This window comes from Paramormyrops kingsleyae, chromosome 15, assembly GCF_048594095.1.
Source record: "Paramormyrops kingsleyae isolate MSU_618 chromosome 15, PKINGS_0.4, whole genome shotgun sequence".
In the NCBI taxonomy this organism is placed as follows: Eukaryota; Metazoa; Chordata; class Actinopteri; order Osteoglossiformes; family Mormyridae; genus Paramormyrops; species Paramormyrops kingsleyae.
This window is the reverse complement of record NC_132811.1, coordinates 2247117-2263376: the sequence shown is the minus strand read 5'-3', so window position 1 is coordinate 2263376 and position 16260 is coordinate 2247117. Positions and strand designations below refer to the sequence as shown.

General features: G+C 41.5%; 1 protein-coding gene across 1 annotated transcript in view; it reads right to left on the bottom strand.

Annotated features, from left to right (window-relative positions):
• LOC111860235 (insulin receptor-like) overlaps nucleotides 1–2758 on the bottom strand; it is a 70593-nt gene extending 67835 nt beyond the window's left edge. Inside the window, exon 1 of the mRNA XM_023843720.2 lies at nucleotides 1486–2758. Coding sequence (XP_023699488.2) covers nucleotides 1486–1564 — 79 coding nt within the window. The 5' untranslated portion in view covers nucleotides 1565–2758. The remainder of the gene's footprint in view (nucleotides 1–1485) is intronic.
• Nucleotides 2759–16260: the final 13502 nt, after the last annotated feature.

Here is a 16260-nt window from a genome sequence, read left to right as displayed (position 1 = left end):
CTCTCACAGCTGAATGATTGAAAATATAGCTGGCTGGCATATGTGTGTATGCAAACATCTTCTCGTGTTCAGCCACTGATCCATGGCCACTTACAACGCAGACATACACCTGCGCAACATTTCACATACAAGAGGCAGAAATAACAAGCACATTGAAAGTAATGCTCACGTTACGGGTTTAATCATAAAATCAGCCTGCTCCCTGTGGTTTAATGCTAGCTGGAAACAGGTCTGATAATTCAAACCGATTTGCAGATTACAGAATCGTAAAGTGTGGTAGCAATATATCGAGGAAGGAGTCCATATTTACAAAAGAAAACATTAATGTGTTTTATGTGGGTTTATGTGAAGTTTAACAAAGAATACAAAATGAATTAAATTTCAAATAGTCTAAAGTTAAATGACTCTCCCACTTGCAGACTCTTAGTCACTACCAAGCTTAATTCAAACAACACAAACACTATACAGATTATTGTTCATTACTGGTGACTGCTTTAAGGGCTATTCTATTGTCTATCCAAAGCATTATTGCACCCAGGCCCTTAAAGTTTTGTTTGGGGTGCCACGTAAGAATGAGTTACCAAAAATGCACCACCCTTAAGCACTACTGGGCAATTCATGTGCATCCGTTAATGATGTATGTGCAGATTATTGAGATGATCATGACCATACAATTAAAAATATTTTAAATAACATGATGGCAGGAAACCTAAGAAGAAACAGCCAGCCAGCCATAAGTGCTTCCATTAATTAATAAGAAAACTGATTATATTTACTATGTCGACGTTATAGGGGCTCCCTCTACAAGATGTAAAACACATCGTCAAATTTGACGCTACTGTAACCAAATAATGCGCCCATCCCATCCCATCACGTCCCAGGCAGCAGCCCTGGGGAAGCACGCGTTATCCGGCTGCTAGCAGGTTAGCGGGGCTGCAGCGGCCGGGGGTCGAGAGCGCGCGGCTTCATGCAGCAGTGATGCAGAGGGGGGATTGGGCAAAAACCTGTTTACACCCCGGCCAGGCAGGATTGGGAAGAGGCCTCGGTGTGCAAACGGATCCCGCAATTTTCGGTTTAGTCACACTGCATCAGACCACCCCAGCTCAGTAATCACAACTAATCTAACCTTCAGGCTGACGTAAATACGCAAGGCCCCGTAGCTTAATATTACATGCATGCGTGCCTGGGTGCGCGTTTCTGACTGCTGCCTACAAAAATATTATCACCACAGCTTAATAAGAAACCTATAATCAAATCGTGCCAAAGATACATCTGCATTTCAATCACAATAGCTTTCCAGAAGCTAATAAATTCACACGGCTATTGATGATGAGACAACACAGCAAGCTATCTTGCGATACATTATTAGAAATATACTTGGTTATTGTTTCTCATTTCCCCCAATATGAACTACCGCAGCAAGAGAGACCCAAAACGTGACTTTTAACCCTGCCGTGGAAAATAATGCATTAACCGAGTACTTACTTTCTCCATTCGTCAGCCCGCAATTGCATAGGACGTGGATAAAAGCGACCAAAACAATCGCCCAAGTCCCCATCTGCATCTTGAATCCGATTATGTCCTCAGCGTTTGTTATCCACGGAAACGTAGACGGCGTAACCTATATAAATACTTAAAGTTCAATTCACACTTGAGTTTTGTATACCTGGCTAATTAATTATACAAAGTATGTTTGATTAAAAATGACGCGATCTGTCACCTATCCCCCACCCCCACCCCCCAGAAAAAAGGGGCCGAGGAGTCCAACGTGGTTGTTTTCAATATTCCCAGCGCCTCAACTTCTCATCACCTCCGCCAGAATAAATCCTGCATTAGATGGCGAGACCTCGGGCTCCGGCGACGCCGAACAGTCCCACATTCAAATCAGCTATAATGCGCCGTCTTCCACTTTAATCTGTTAAAGTTTGTTTGACAAAATCCTTCTGGAGTCGACAAAAAAGAGCCCCCACCGCCAGTAAGGAGGTCCTCGAAGGGGCGGCAGCGTCTCGCTCATGCGCTCCTTCCCAGCCGCGTCCTCCTCTACAATAATGATCCCACTTTCATTCAACAATTCAGGAGACAACGCACATCCATGCAATTATTCACAATATCTCGGAAAACCTTCGTTATAATGTTATTCAGTCTCAGTTTTCTTCCAAAATCCCTTGTACGCCGAACAAAGGTAGAATGTATTTAATTTAATTCCACAGGTCGTCGTTTTTTTTTTTTTTAGCTTTCTCCTTGCTTTGCATATTACATGAAGTTATTCCACGGTACAGATCGCCAAGGGAAAAAAATAAGCACCCCGTAGGAAGTCCTTACAGTACTAAGGGGGAAATATCCCACAAATGCCTCTCCTTTTCGGTGTAATGCGAAACTCAAGTCATTCGCTAGGGTGCCGCAGTAATACGAAGGGAAAAAGATCAGCACGAGAAATCCAACCGTGGATCACTTAAAAATAAAATTAAAAAGGTATAGCCTCCGACGCAGTGCCTCGAAATCGGAAAAGTCCAAGGAGCATAATCTGTTTCATTGAGATTAGCCAGAAAACTAATCCGAACCGGGAAGGTGTCTTGATGTTTCGTTTTTTTTTTGTTTTTTTTTTTAGGAAATATTTCCAATGTACGATAAATAGGCTACAATCGACAGCGCGAGACTATTAAAAGCGAAAAAGTTATATACCCACTATCTATGGTTCCTCACTCTCAGGTTCCCCCCCTTTCCGTCTCTTTCTGTCTCTATCCACCAGTAAACAAGTACTGCCAGTCAGCTGGGTCAGATGAAGGGTGTCATGGAAAGTGTGGAGTGGACTCCTAAATGGGAGCAATGGAAATCCGGGGACAGTATGTCTGTATATGGCATAAAAATCTCCGCACATCTGACTCTCAGCCACCTCAAATTACTACTATAAAAAATAATTTACCCCTTAGAAGATTTAATTACCCCCCAAATCCAGATATAATAATGTTAGCAACAAAAATGTTTAGACAGTGCTTTATCCTACAATAATGCAATACTCAATTTAAATACAAAAACGTCGTGATTGTAAATACCAGAGAAGTTACTGCTATTTTTCATTACTGACAGGGACAATTTGTTTGCATTTTCTCTGTAATTCGTAGGCGTATATTTAATTTGTATTTTGTTATACAACGAATGTCATGGAATTGTAGGATTATATTGCATTTGTAAAAAAAAAAAAAATTAAGTAGTCTTAACTTTTGACATTTAAAAGCACTTTGCTCTAATTTAACTTTTTTCCGCTTTTATTAAACCGTGTGAATACGAAAATATATCACGCAATACAAGTCGTAAGTAGCATGTATTTTCTCATATATAAGCAATTAGGATTGCTTAAAATGATGATTTACGCGGCCGTTCTCGGATTAGAGGGAGAATCCTGTGCAGCCGCAGGGGCTGCTCGGTGGGATTAAGGTCCGGCGACCTGCACCGTGGAAGAGGAGCGACTTAATCCCCGCCGTTGCACTAACATCGACCATTGACAAAATGCGCTGCGAACATAAACTTTGTCGCTGTTGAATCCCGAGCAAACGGAGTGGAGGGGCGGTCTGCTAGCGGACAATGGGATGACTTCTGGATGGAGGTTATAATTTTTGACATCATGTTGTGTAATGTACACTCAGTGGCCATTTTATTACCTACACCTGCTTGCTAATGCAAACAGTTTGCTACCCTGAACAGCAACTGAATACAACCAGCAAGTTAAGCCCTGCAAGACGCCTGATCTAAACGGGTTTGAGCATATGATTTTTGGCGTGATCCACGGTGGCTCCGGCATCTCAGAAACAGCTTCCCACTGACTACAGTGCCTGGAGTTTACCAAAATAAAAATAAAATTAAAAATGGTGCGACAACCGAAAAACATCAATGGCAAGTAAATGTCATTTCTGTGACAAAAGACACCTTGTTAATGAGAGAGGAGAACAGCTGACAGGAAGACTACAAGTGCAAAATAACAGCCCAGTACTGCAGTGGTAAATGTTAAACTGTTTCCCTATATTTAAAAATAAGCTCTGTCATTTCTAACCACCATATTAAGTCTCATTTATTGTAACAGACACAAATGCTGCTTTTTCATGACTACCAAAACAATACACTTATTTCACAACGCACCAGAATGTTGTGTAGATAATAAAAAGACTATTAAACACTGCTGAATTACTATTGTTTAATATAGAGTACAAATGCCCCAGGACTGACTTATGGTATGGATTAATACACAGGGTGGAATGTAAACATGCCTTGTACTTTCTCTGTTTGTGTTTCATCGCGGCCTTGTATGTTTGCATTATGTCATTCATAAAACAGGAAATTCCTATTGCATTCAGCGGGATACTGCAGCCGAATGGAGAAACCTATGCGTGTTTTGCACCGTACTCAGAGAGCAGCAGATCTTCACTCCGCTCTTCCTTTGAAATGTATCTTCTCAAAAATCTACGCCCAGTAATGCTTCCTGAGAATGCCTGCCCCCAGCCGATACATGTGTCAGGGCCAAAACCAGCAACGCAGACACAGCGATAAAGACACGCAGCACGGTCTGAGCTCCTGGGCCAATTCCCAGAATGCACTGCAGCTGCAGCTGACTGCAGTGCTCCAGTTCAGGCTCATCTGCTGTATAGCTAACTGAAAACTGTGCCCCGATGCTTATATACCAGAAAGCTAATGGTAGGCATGAAAGACGAGGCTCTAAGCCGTACCATGTCTCTCAGTACCCTCTGTGAGGCTGCAGTCCAACAGGAGCAAAATTATGACACAAAAATCAAGTTTTGAAAGGATTTTCTTCAAAAATGTTAACTGTGTTGTGTGGAAACTACAGCACAACACACAAACCCTTGTTCTGAAATCAGAAGCTAAGGATACAAAGGGCTGTTTTCTCTTTCTGATGGAACTTGATCGAAGGGATACAAAAAGTCATGGGGGGGGGGGATTTCAAATAGCTGGACTAGTTAATCATACGGCGCTCACAGAAAGGCTTAGGACACTTGCTTAATTCAGCAAAAACATTGCAGATTTATTGGTTTTATAACAAAATCAATGTTTTATTGTTTAGCAAAAAATCACATTAGAAACCATCAGTAGCTTTAAGTAAAACGCTCCAAATAGTAATAAACTGAAAGACAGATTATAGTTCTAAAAGAGCTGTTCTGAATTACAAAGTCCACTGACAAGCAGTCTCATTGGGTGCTTTTTAATTAATAACATCTTTTCAAAAAACATAAAGCACCAAATATTTGACTTTAGTATCCCTTTGGAAGCCAATGACTACAACTGAAATTAATAGCAAAATGGCAAGAAGAGAACTTAGTCAGTCAAAAAAATACACTTAAGAAAATGTCTGTGTGGATGATATGTGCAGATATGTTAAACATTGCTTGTTATGAAACCAATAAATTTGCAACATTGTTACAGAATTAAGCAAAGCGTCTCAAGACTTTCTGCGAGTGCTGTATTCCTAAGGAATACAGGAAAAACACAGTATTGCATCCTTTTGTATTACAGGCATGATCAAACTTCTAACAACAATCATGAAATTTGTTATAAGTCGTTTTTCCTGGAATTATCTGTGGAAATGCACCCAGTAATGACGGTAAAGCTTGCCTGAAGGGGGTGCCAGCAGCTGGCTGGCAGAAGATGGCGCCCTAGGCAGTCGCCTATGTCACCTAATGGGTTGAATGCAGCATCAACACAGCCCTCCCCACATTATTCACAAGTTAAATACAACAGTCAGAGGTGACCCCCCCGGTTAAACTCCCATATTACCAGGCTAAACTGGAACACGTTGTCGATGCTAATCATAATCAAAATTCAGCCGTGCAGATGGGGTTGGTCATAGTCAGGTTCCCAGGAAAACACCAGTGAAAGTAGAGACCTCTGGGCCTGGGAGGTCTGTGCAGAGACTTGGGCACTGCTCGCAGCCAGTTCCTGCAGTGTTTTTCTACACACAGGGTCAAGACGTGCGACCTACAGTCCTATCGACATCTAAGGGCTCCTTGTTTTCCCACAAAAAAACAACCAAGTTATCGGAAGACTGATTACACACCAAGGTTAATTTTCCTCCCATTCTCACAGAGATGTCTGCGCAGCCGGTCATCGGGACTTGTTTAATCAACAAACGGAGAATACTCCCAGCAGGTGGCAGCGTGCCACCCTTGACAGGATGTGTCAACGTCTTCCTGCATTCATAAAGGTCGGTCAAGGTCGGGTCAAAGTCATCCAGCTGGGAACAGTGGAACTTGTTCTCAGGAAGCATGCAGTACACTGAGGCACCTTCAGTACCTAACTTTTTTTTCTTCATTTCCTATACACAAAGAAACACGTACACAGATCCATAAGTCACAAATAACTGGCATTGTGCCAAACACTTCTCGTTCGTTAAAAAGATTAACTGACTTTTCAAGGCTCTTTCTAGTCTGTGAAAGATCTATTTATGGATCTGATTTTAAATCAGTGAATAGTAAACAAACGCAGATCAAAACATTTGTATGTAAAGTTGTCTGGATGAGAGATCACAGTGCGGACAGATCAAATGATGGCCTTTAACTGAACACGGCGGTTAACGACAATGTCAGCCACTGCCCTCCCGAGCGTCGTTTGCTGGATGACGTGCTTTGACAAACCGCGTTTTCCTATCTCCCGCTGTCCCTGGGGGCACCTCCCAGAGGAAATGTCTCTTTCAGTGCTTGGAATCTGCTTTCAAAGCAGGTCTATTTCTACAAATATTACTGCCCTGAGCCAGTGCATAAAATAGCGAATAACAGCAAATTAACTATGCAACTGACTAGGGAAAGTTTCATTCACGACTTTGTAACTTTGTCTCTTTCACCACCCTACAATATTTATAAGACTGTCAGCTTGCTGTGATTCAGGATTCATAATTTTTTAGTTGCCATGATATTTGCTTTTGTGGGACTTTGAGGCTAGCTCCAGAAAAATATTTTACGTGTAATTTTGATGAAAGGATGTTGATTAGTTCCCTTTTTACAGCCCTATCAGTCATCCTGAGGATATCTGTGTGTAGTTCGAATGCGCTCACTTTCCCAGCCAGTGTCTTCTGGTATCACCTCTGGTCTCAAACTACAGTTTCCCTCCTATGTCTAAATACAATGATGGTGCCACTGAACTGAGGATGCAACATTCTGAAGATGAAACACTTTCCAGCAACTGAAATGTGAACGTCCTCTTGCAGACCTCTCTATCAAAACCTGCAAACTTCCTGTACGAATGCAAGGGCCCAGATCCTCTTTGCCAAGGTATTACACAGTGTGACAGACAGTACTACACTATTGAGAGGGCAGGGTCCACTGATCCCTGGACCAGTTGGGGTTAAAGGACCTGATAGTGATATCATTCTGCTGACCTTGGGATTTGAACCAACAACCTTCTAATCACAGGCACTAACCTTCTGAGCCACAAACCCCCTCCCAGTATGAGCAACACCAGCACAAAAACACGAAGCATGGCCATATATGAAAGTAAGTATTGTGATGATTCATGACACGATTCTGACTGAGGATTAAGGGACAATGCAAAACACAAGAAAAAACAGGCATTGAGCTGCAGAAAAGTCTGCAACATGGTCTGTGCTCCTTTGTGGGACCTCACAGAAAAACAGAGATAAGTCTTATAGGACTGATATTAAGTAATCTTATGATGCACTTATATATAACTGCAAAGAGTGCATTTGGACAAAAGTGGACAAAGTAGCTTATCAAAGTTTGTCAAAGATTTTAATACGGCCAGGACTGATGACCTCTGGCGATAATGATGAAGTAATGAATGCGGTCATGTGGGTTTCCTGGTCTTGGTGATGAAACAGTCATGAAACGTTCTTCTGGCCAGTCACCATGAATAAAGCACCTTCAGCAGGGCGTGGAGCAGACATTTGAAGGCAGAGCAAAAATGTGTCATTTTGGACGGGAAAATTGGCAAGGGCACATCAGCCCCAGCATTCTGGTGTCTAGGATGAGCTCCAAATCCTTGTACAAATAATTCTTAGGGGGTGTCCTTGGATCTGTTTTCTAGGAGCTGAGATTTATGTGCCATCTTTCCCAAACAGCAGCCACTAGCGTTCCTGGGCCCAGTTTTAGCAAAGCATGTGACAATTTCAGAATCAGCAACATACTTGTGAAATACACAGGGTCAAACCGTAAGAGGACAGCTAGAGGGGCTACCAGGGGTAACAGATCTGCTGTATGCAGGCCCTGGGCTCATTTGTGCAACAAATCTGAAAAAAAAAACACAAGGACAGTTTAAAGATCCATCATGTTGACTGGAGGTCCAGGAAATCTTACACAAAGGAAAGTTCTGCTGGTTTGTGCACGACAGAGAAAAGGAAAGAAGAGAAGAGGCTTGCCTGCTGCTAGAGGGCAGTGTGACGATATCTGACAAGTGCGGTTTTTGCAGAACACTGACATTTTCGCACCCAGCCGTGCGGAGCTTCCTGAGCGCCTGCTTCACCCTCAGCCGACACACCTGCCTGTAGCTAAGCGGGCATTTCCATATCCATGCTATTGTCTCTGCCAGTTTTTCAAGGAGTCACCTTTGTGGAAAATACTGAACTGGAACAGCACTGAAAAGTCAATAAAATGCTGTGTTGCTGTCATGAAGCATTTAATACCTAAATGCAGCACTAGGTATCTGAATTCTGATTGCAGCTTCAGAACACCAGCATGGCAAAGGAGTTAAGGCTCCAAACTCACAGCTTCACAGCTTCACCTTCCAAAGTTACTGGTTTCCTATCAGGTCTGCTTAGTCCACCGAATGCCTGGTCCTGCACCTGCCTCACACCACAACCAACCGCCCAACCAATCAAAGAACAACCAACCGCCCAACCAATCAAAGAACAACCAACCGCCCAACCAATCAACCAATCAACCAATCAGACTTTATTTATATAGCACTTTTCCCACAAACACAATGCAACACAAAGTGTTTTGCATAATAAAATATAATATCAACCCACCCCTATTACCACCCTCACCCAAACTATAAAATAAAGGGATAAAAGAAATGAAAGACAATTATAAATAAGTAAATAAACAAATAGATAGATAAATAAGAAAATAATAAAAGAATAGACACGACAATAAAGGAAACGCATACAGGGAACTTTGCATGAGGAAACGCTAGAAGAAGGCTAAAATATAGCGAGTAAAATTACACATGGTGAGTTAATAAAAAGGAAAAGATAACGTTATGATAGATAAATAAATATGATAAAGGTAAATAAAGGAGGAGAAAAAGTATAAGCAACTACAAAATAAAAGTATAAAAGGAAGATAGAAATAGAGATAGAACATTAGGGATAGAATGATAAATAATAATAAAATAATTGAGATAAAAAAAGAGATGAGATGTTCTCGGATAAAAAGAAATAAGTAAGGTATTAAAAGAAAGATGATTGAAAAATAAAATGAAATAAAAGAGGACAAACCAAGTATTAAAATGGACAAAGTAGTAAATAAGTAATAAATAAAGTTCACATATATAGATAAGCAGACAGATAAATAAATCAAGTTCGGTAAAACAGTAGAACTGCAAAAGCCAGATTGAAAAGGTATGTCTTAAGTCTACTTTTAAAAATATGAACATTCTCTGATGCCCTCAGGTCTTCAGGAAGGCTGTGTCACAGACGTGGACCATAGTAACAAAAGCATGCAACCGGGGGTTTTAGTTGGGACTTCAGGGATAATTAAAAGGCCTCTACCTGAAGACCTGAGACTTCTAAAGGGCTCATAGGATCAAAGCAAATCCGATAAATAGGTAGGTCCAACACCATTAAGAACTTTGTAAACCAGTAAAAGAATCTTGAAATCAATTCTGAAGCAGACTGACGTTAAAATTGGTGTAATGTTTGCTCTCTTTCTGGTCTGATTTAATACACATGCGGCAGAGTATTGAATTAATTGTAGTTGAGATATATTCTTCTTAGGATACCAGAAAGTAAAGCATTACAGTGGTCAATCCTGCAAGTAATAAAAGCATGTACTAGTGTCTGTGTTGGCTGGAGAGAGAAACAGATGCACTCTGGCAATGTTCTTAAGATGATAAAATGTACTGCTAGTTATATTTCCAATGTGAGGCACAAAACTGAGATCTGAGTCTAAGACGACTCAAAGGTTTTTTACTTGTTTGCAAGGGTTAGATGCTGGTGCTTGTGATTCACGTAGAGCTTCTCTCTCTGAGCTTCAATAGCAATCACCAACATCTGAGCTGTAGAAAGTTCTTGGCCATCCATGACTTGATATCTAAAATGCGGTTAAAAGGGCATCTATTGGCCGTGGCTCATCAGGGGACACAGCGATGTAAAGTTATGTGTCATCAGCATAACTATGGAAACTGATGACGTCGCCAATGATCGAAATTGATCCTTGGGGAACACCACACTTCATTTTATAATTTTTTGATGAACATAAATCCATGCTTACGAAAAATTCTCTTCAGTTAGATATGATTTGAACCAATTAAAAACGGTACCAGAGAGGCCAATCATAAATAAATAATTTAATTGAATAAAAATAAGCTTCTTTAAAATTTTACTTAAAAAAAGACATGTGGCATCTAAATTGTTACTCTTCAGAAGTGGATGAGAGACAAGGACTGCGGCTGAGTATTTTCAAGCTGAATTCGGGACTGAGTGGAGGGGAGAAAGGAGGGGTGGAATCACTGACCAGAACACACGGACAGAGTATCGAGAAAACCTGCTGGTCTTTTCATTCCTCAGGTGCTGCTTCGGGGATAGCGATCCACATGCCGATCCTCACTGTTATTGCACCAAAGCCATGTAATAGTTTTATTGTTATTGTCATAATTATACTGGGATTCTCATATAACCGGCACCACCAGAACATTATATACTTTGGATCGGGGCCTTGGAAAACACTACTTATTATGTTTTTATTCCAATTACCTTTGGTTAAGGGGCAGATGAAGGAAGAAACCATTACAGAAAGAATGGTGACGTTAACTATGGAGGCCATGCAAATTCTTCCTCTTATGAGGCAATTGGTCAGGCTACAACTTAAAAGGATAACAATATTGGGCGGGGGGGGGGGGGTCTGTTTTTTTAGACAATATGCTGTTCCTTACTAAAATATCATCTAGCGCTCTCTGCCGTTTCGTAGTTGAAGACTTTACTATTTTATTCTTAGGTGGTATGGTCCCGTTTTAACATTAAGTCGCTGCATAACCAATCTGTTGTTTGTTCATATGAAGTATCTATAGAAATTGCTTAGGATATCAACATAACCATCTGAAATAAGGACAGCCTGACTGCAACTGAGCTACATACAGTATATTGCGGGGAATTGTTTTTTTTTTTACCAATCCCAATTGTTAAATCATTAAGAGTGAAACCAGAACCGCTCCCAGTCAGCCTGTCCAGGATAGGTGGATGGAGGGTGGATCTGAAGCATTAGCATATGATAAGAGAGCTTTCAAAGCCACGAAAATGTTAAACAAACAACTTTGCTCCAAGCAGATTGGAAGAAGTGCATATTTGTGGGTGATGCTGGGTCAGCCTGTATAGGTATGGACCAGTACGAATCTATTTAATCAGTATGGGATGTGGCCGGGTGCTTAACAACAGAAAATTCTATATTCTTCTCATCCTGGTGTTTCCCTGACCAGTAAAGAAACAATAAAATGCAGCTGACCTCAAAGGAATCTGGGTGCAAAAGCAGGAATCTCACTCACATTCCAGAGCGGAAATAAACAGATACAAACTGGTTTCGGCGTTGAAGGTGATGGTTCCCGCCGGCCGATGGGGCCATGGACAGACCTTCTGCTGCATCTGGGAAGCCCAACGAAAGAAGATATCTGATAATTTACCGTAGATTTATTTTCCAGGATAGGATTCAAACATTCTGGAGACAATAATGAAATTTAAAAAATGGAAATTGAATCAAAGATAGTGGTTAAGGGTTGAGCATGTCCAACATAGACTCAAGCCAGGAACACCAAGGTTAATATTACCCTGGTGCAATGACAAGAGAAAGCAACGTAAGCAACATTATATAATCATGTACATTTTAATCTATCAAAACATTGATTCTGTGTCATATTTACATTACAATCCAATACTATACAACTCATTGACCTTCCAAACAGGTAAATGTATCCTGTTCAAGCACAAGAACATGTGTTTCTTATCATCTGATTGGCCTGACTGGAACTGACCTGAAGTGATCATCGACTTATTTGTGAGGAAATGACCGGGCGTCTGTAAGCAAGGCTGCTTAAGGTCTATTTGGGTATACATGAAAAAAGAGATATTCTAATTAAACCACTGGCCCCAATTCTGCCGGAGGTGAGAGAAACGTCTCAGCAAGCAGAGGGGCCCTCGGTTTGGAAATGTAAAGACAGCAGTCATTGGGCAGCTTATGACGGCACTGATTTTCCACAAAAATAAGACTCAGCTCGACTCACGTCTCTGTCCGCATCCAACTCTGCTCAGACACAGAGGGAAACTTGTTATTCTCCCATAATGCCACATTTAGGGTGAGCCAAAACAAATTAAAATTTCAATGAGTTATAGAGTGGCCCTTCAACAGCCACCGTTTTAAGACGGGAAAGTTGTTATACACTTAGACGAGTATTTATTTCAGCTTTAGAGATCGGTCCAATTAAAACCAAGTCACCCTTCGAACCAGAGAAGGTAGCTAATGGCCCCATCTATTTCAATCAGACGGAACAATCCTCTGAAGCTAGATTTATGCACTTAAAAGTTTGACAATATTACAAATTACAGGTTGCTCTTAGTTTACAAGTGAGGTGTGCAGTCATGTATATGGTAATGAACACTCCACAGATGGACTATTTTTCAATGGCTGTCTATATATGGTTACCAACTGTCACACATCTGGCGTGACACTCGCTTTCTGATTCTCACGCAGGAAATATTATGGAAAATCTATATTATTCCATTACGTACCTAAACTTAGTGACATCAAAAGCCTTGGGAAATTTGTGTAGAACTGAAAATGTAACGCCAGCCAGCTGACCCAAGTTGGCAACTCTATCTATCTATCTATCTATCTATCTAAACCACGGTGTTTCATTACCTCACAGATTGAAACATCGTGTCAGTCCAAAGCCAAATATATCCAGCCTTCTGTCCGGCTCCGTGGCTCCATGCCCGGCCCTGGAATAACCTGCCCCCCGAGTGTGCGGGGCCTTTTCAGGACAGCCCGGAGCAGCGGGCACCTTGCCCGCCAGCCGCCAGCCACCGTCCCACTGCCGGCCTCACCTGCGCTCGGCCAGCGCGCCCCATTAAGCCCCTCGCCTCGCTGGCGTCTGCCTGCCGGCGGCTCCCCTTTCACGGGTTACGGAGCCCCGCTGCGAGCCCCAGCTCGAGCTCAAGCGACGGCATCCAGCCCGCCAGACGCACCGGCTGACCCGGCCGCGGTGCCTCTGCACCGCCATACTGCCGTCCAGGTGGCCGCTCCCGTCTCCCGACAACGCCGCTGCACCACCAGCGTTTGCACGGCGCCGGACAGCCAGGGTGCTGCGACATGGAATCCATACTCGGATTTTACCACGTCGAGTCACACTCAGGATGCTTTCATTACATATCATTTAATCCCCGGAATGAGAGCAGTGCCTGTCCTGTCGCCATAAAGAAACAAAACCATACCTGCTAAGAGCCGTTCCGTTTACTGCCAAAAAAGTATACTGATAAAAAAAAAAAATAGATTAGTGCCATCGCTGGCAGACAGGCTTAATCCGAAAGGCAGCTTTGGCCAAGCAACTGCCGATTGGCAGGAGACAACCATGGATAAAGATTACGGCTCTTAAGTATTTATATTCCATCTGCTGTTAAGGCCATACGGCATTTACCATTCCCCTCTACCTCTTTGTGCATATTTATTTAACAGGTATACATGTTATAATAGCATATTTATGATGAGTAATTATCGGCATTTTACAGTTTTTCTTGATTAGTTTGGCATGTTTCTCATTATGACAATCAACTCTTTTTGTGATATACAGTGCTGTGTGACTTTTGTTCACTGTTTTTGTGATATACAGTGCTGTGTGACTTTTGTTCACTGTTTTTGTGATATACAGTGCTGTGTGACTTTTGTTCTCTGTTTTTGTGTTATACAGTGCTGTGTGACTTTTGTTTGCTGTTTTTGTTATACAGTGCTGTGTGACTTTTGTTCACTGTTTTTGTGATATACAGTGCTGTGTGACTTTTGTTCACTGTTTTTGTGATATACAGTGCTGTGTGACTTTTGTTCTCTGTTTTTGTGTTATACAGTGCTGTGTGACTTTTGTTTGCTGTTTTTGTTATACAGTGCTGTGTGACTTGTTTGCTGCTGCACTCTTATCTCACTTCTGAAGAAATTACATGTGCATGCCACTGGTTTCTCTTGCCAGTGAACTTTACATATTGTAGGCTAATGTAGAGCCTTGCAATGTTGAAACCAGTGACTTTGATAAGAATAAGTATCAGTTTGCTCGAGGAGAATGATCAGTCAATGACAATGAGAAAGTGTGAAATGTGGCGCCAAGAGCAGACTTACACTGACATTTTGACAATATATCTAAGCATACTTACTCTCGTGGTTTAAACAGTGATGAAGGTACTTTTCATTTTGGTGACACTAATTAATTGATTGAATTTACTTGTGAGACACGAGTTAACTGCTTTTGATGAGTTATGGCCTTTTGCAGCTAAACCACAGTGTTGTGCTATATGGATAATCCATTGTGAGAAATGCTCTTATAGTCATGAGAATGTTTCATGAAATGTGCAAAAACAATTGATAATAACTGTAATAAGGGCGATTTTAACAAGGTGTTTTGCATTGATAATTCTTAAAAAAGTGGTAAATGCAAAATGAATCATATAATCTTCATCTTCATCAATGCCGTTTTTCTTATTGCCACTGCAATAATATGCAGGGTAAGCAGCTGGAAGATGGATGGATGTTTGTCTAATCCAGTTAAATAAAAGTTCTGAATACAATAAAACTAATCTGTTCCAGGTCTGTGAGGTTGTTTTCAAATAATTTATAAGTGAATTAATATACTTTTAAAGACGGATTTGTCACTTTATTGCTCAAGAAACTGGAACGCAGTAATACAATGCTTATGTACTGCTGCCACCGTGTGGCATTAAAGGAATTAATTTCAATATTTGATGGAGATTGTTTTTCGGCAAACCACACTGATCAAAGTTCTACTCTGACCACATAATTAAGAAATATTAAATTATATGGACACGTGTTTCAAACACCCTCTTTAAAGGGGCCCTATTATGTTTCTCCAGTTTTCCCCCTTCCCTTTAGTGTTTTATATAGCTTTATGTGCATATCAACGGTCTGCAAAGTCCAAAGTACACACCAAAGGGAGTAACTCTCACCACACAAACCACACAAAGTCTTTTCTAATCTGCATGAAACGCCTTGTTGGAATTACATCTCTTACTTCCTTGACATGGTGAGGTCACCCCGTAACAGAATCCTTATTGGCCGGCTACCTGCGAGGATCTGTCTGCAGAGTGCAAGATGGGGGCAGAACTTGGGGCAAGTTCACCAATTGGCAAACCGACCAATCACAGTACACTGGGCTCATCAGGGGTGGGGCAAAAAGCTCTAACAGAGTGTTTCAGGCAGAGTTATAGACAGAGAATAGAACAATAATGTGCGTTTGGAACATTGAAGCATGTAAATTTATTGTAGTAGACCCCATAAATAAAAGTATGAACAGCGAAAATGAGCAAAATACAGGATTGCCAACTTTGGTCAGGTGACTGGACTGAGATTCTCAATTAAATTTTCTGCACACACATTTATACATATGTAAGTTTTATTACCTTGTAAATAGTCTGTATGGTTTGCAAACTACCCCAGTGCTTTTGATGTAGCTAATTTTAGGTTTATAATGGAATAATATAGATTTGCCATAAGATTTTCTGCGTGGGAGTCTGAAAGCGTGTCACATCAGATGGGTGGGAGTTGGCAAACCTGATAATCAAGCCTCTTTAAATATTATTTTAAAGGTTAGTTGTGATTAATAATTGCTGTTTGGATAGTACTGTTTTCTCACGCAGTGCTAACCCAGGGTTTGGGATTTGAACCCCCCTCCTCTCGGTGTGCAGGGTTTGCCTGTGGTCCGTGTGTCACACCCCAGCAGGGCAGGCAGGTGGGTTTCTGTGATATGGCTGCCAGTGAAGTCTGGCAGTGTGTCGCTGCAGTGCTGCAGTGCCACTGGCAGACGGCCGTGGGGAGCAGT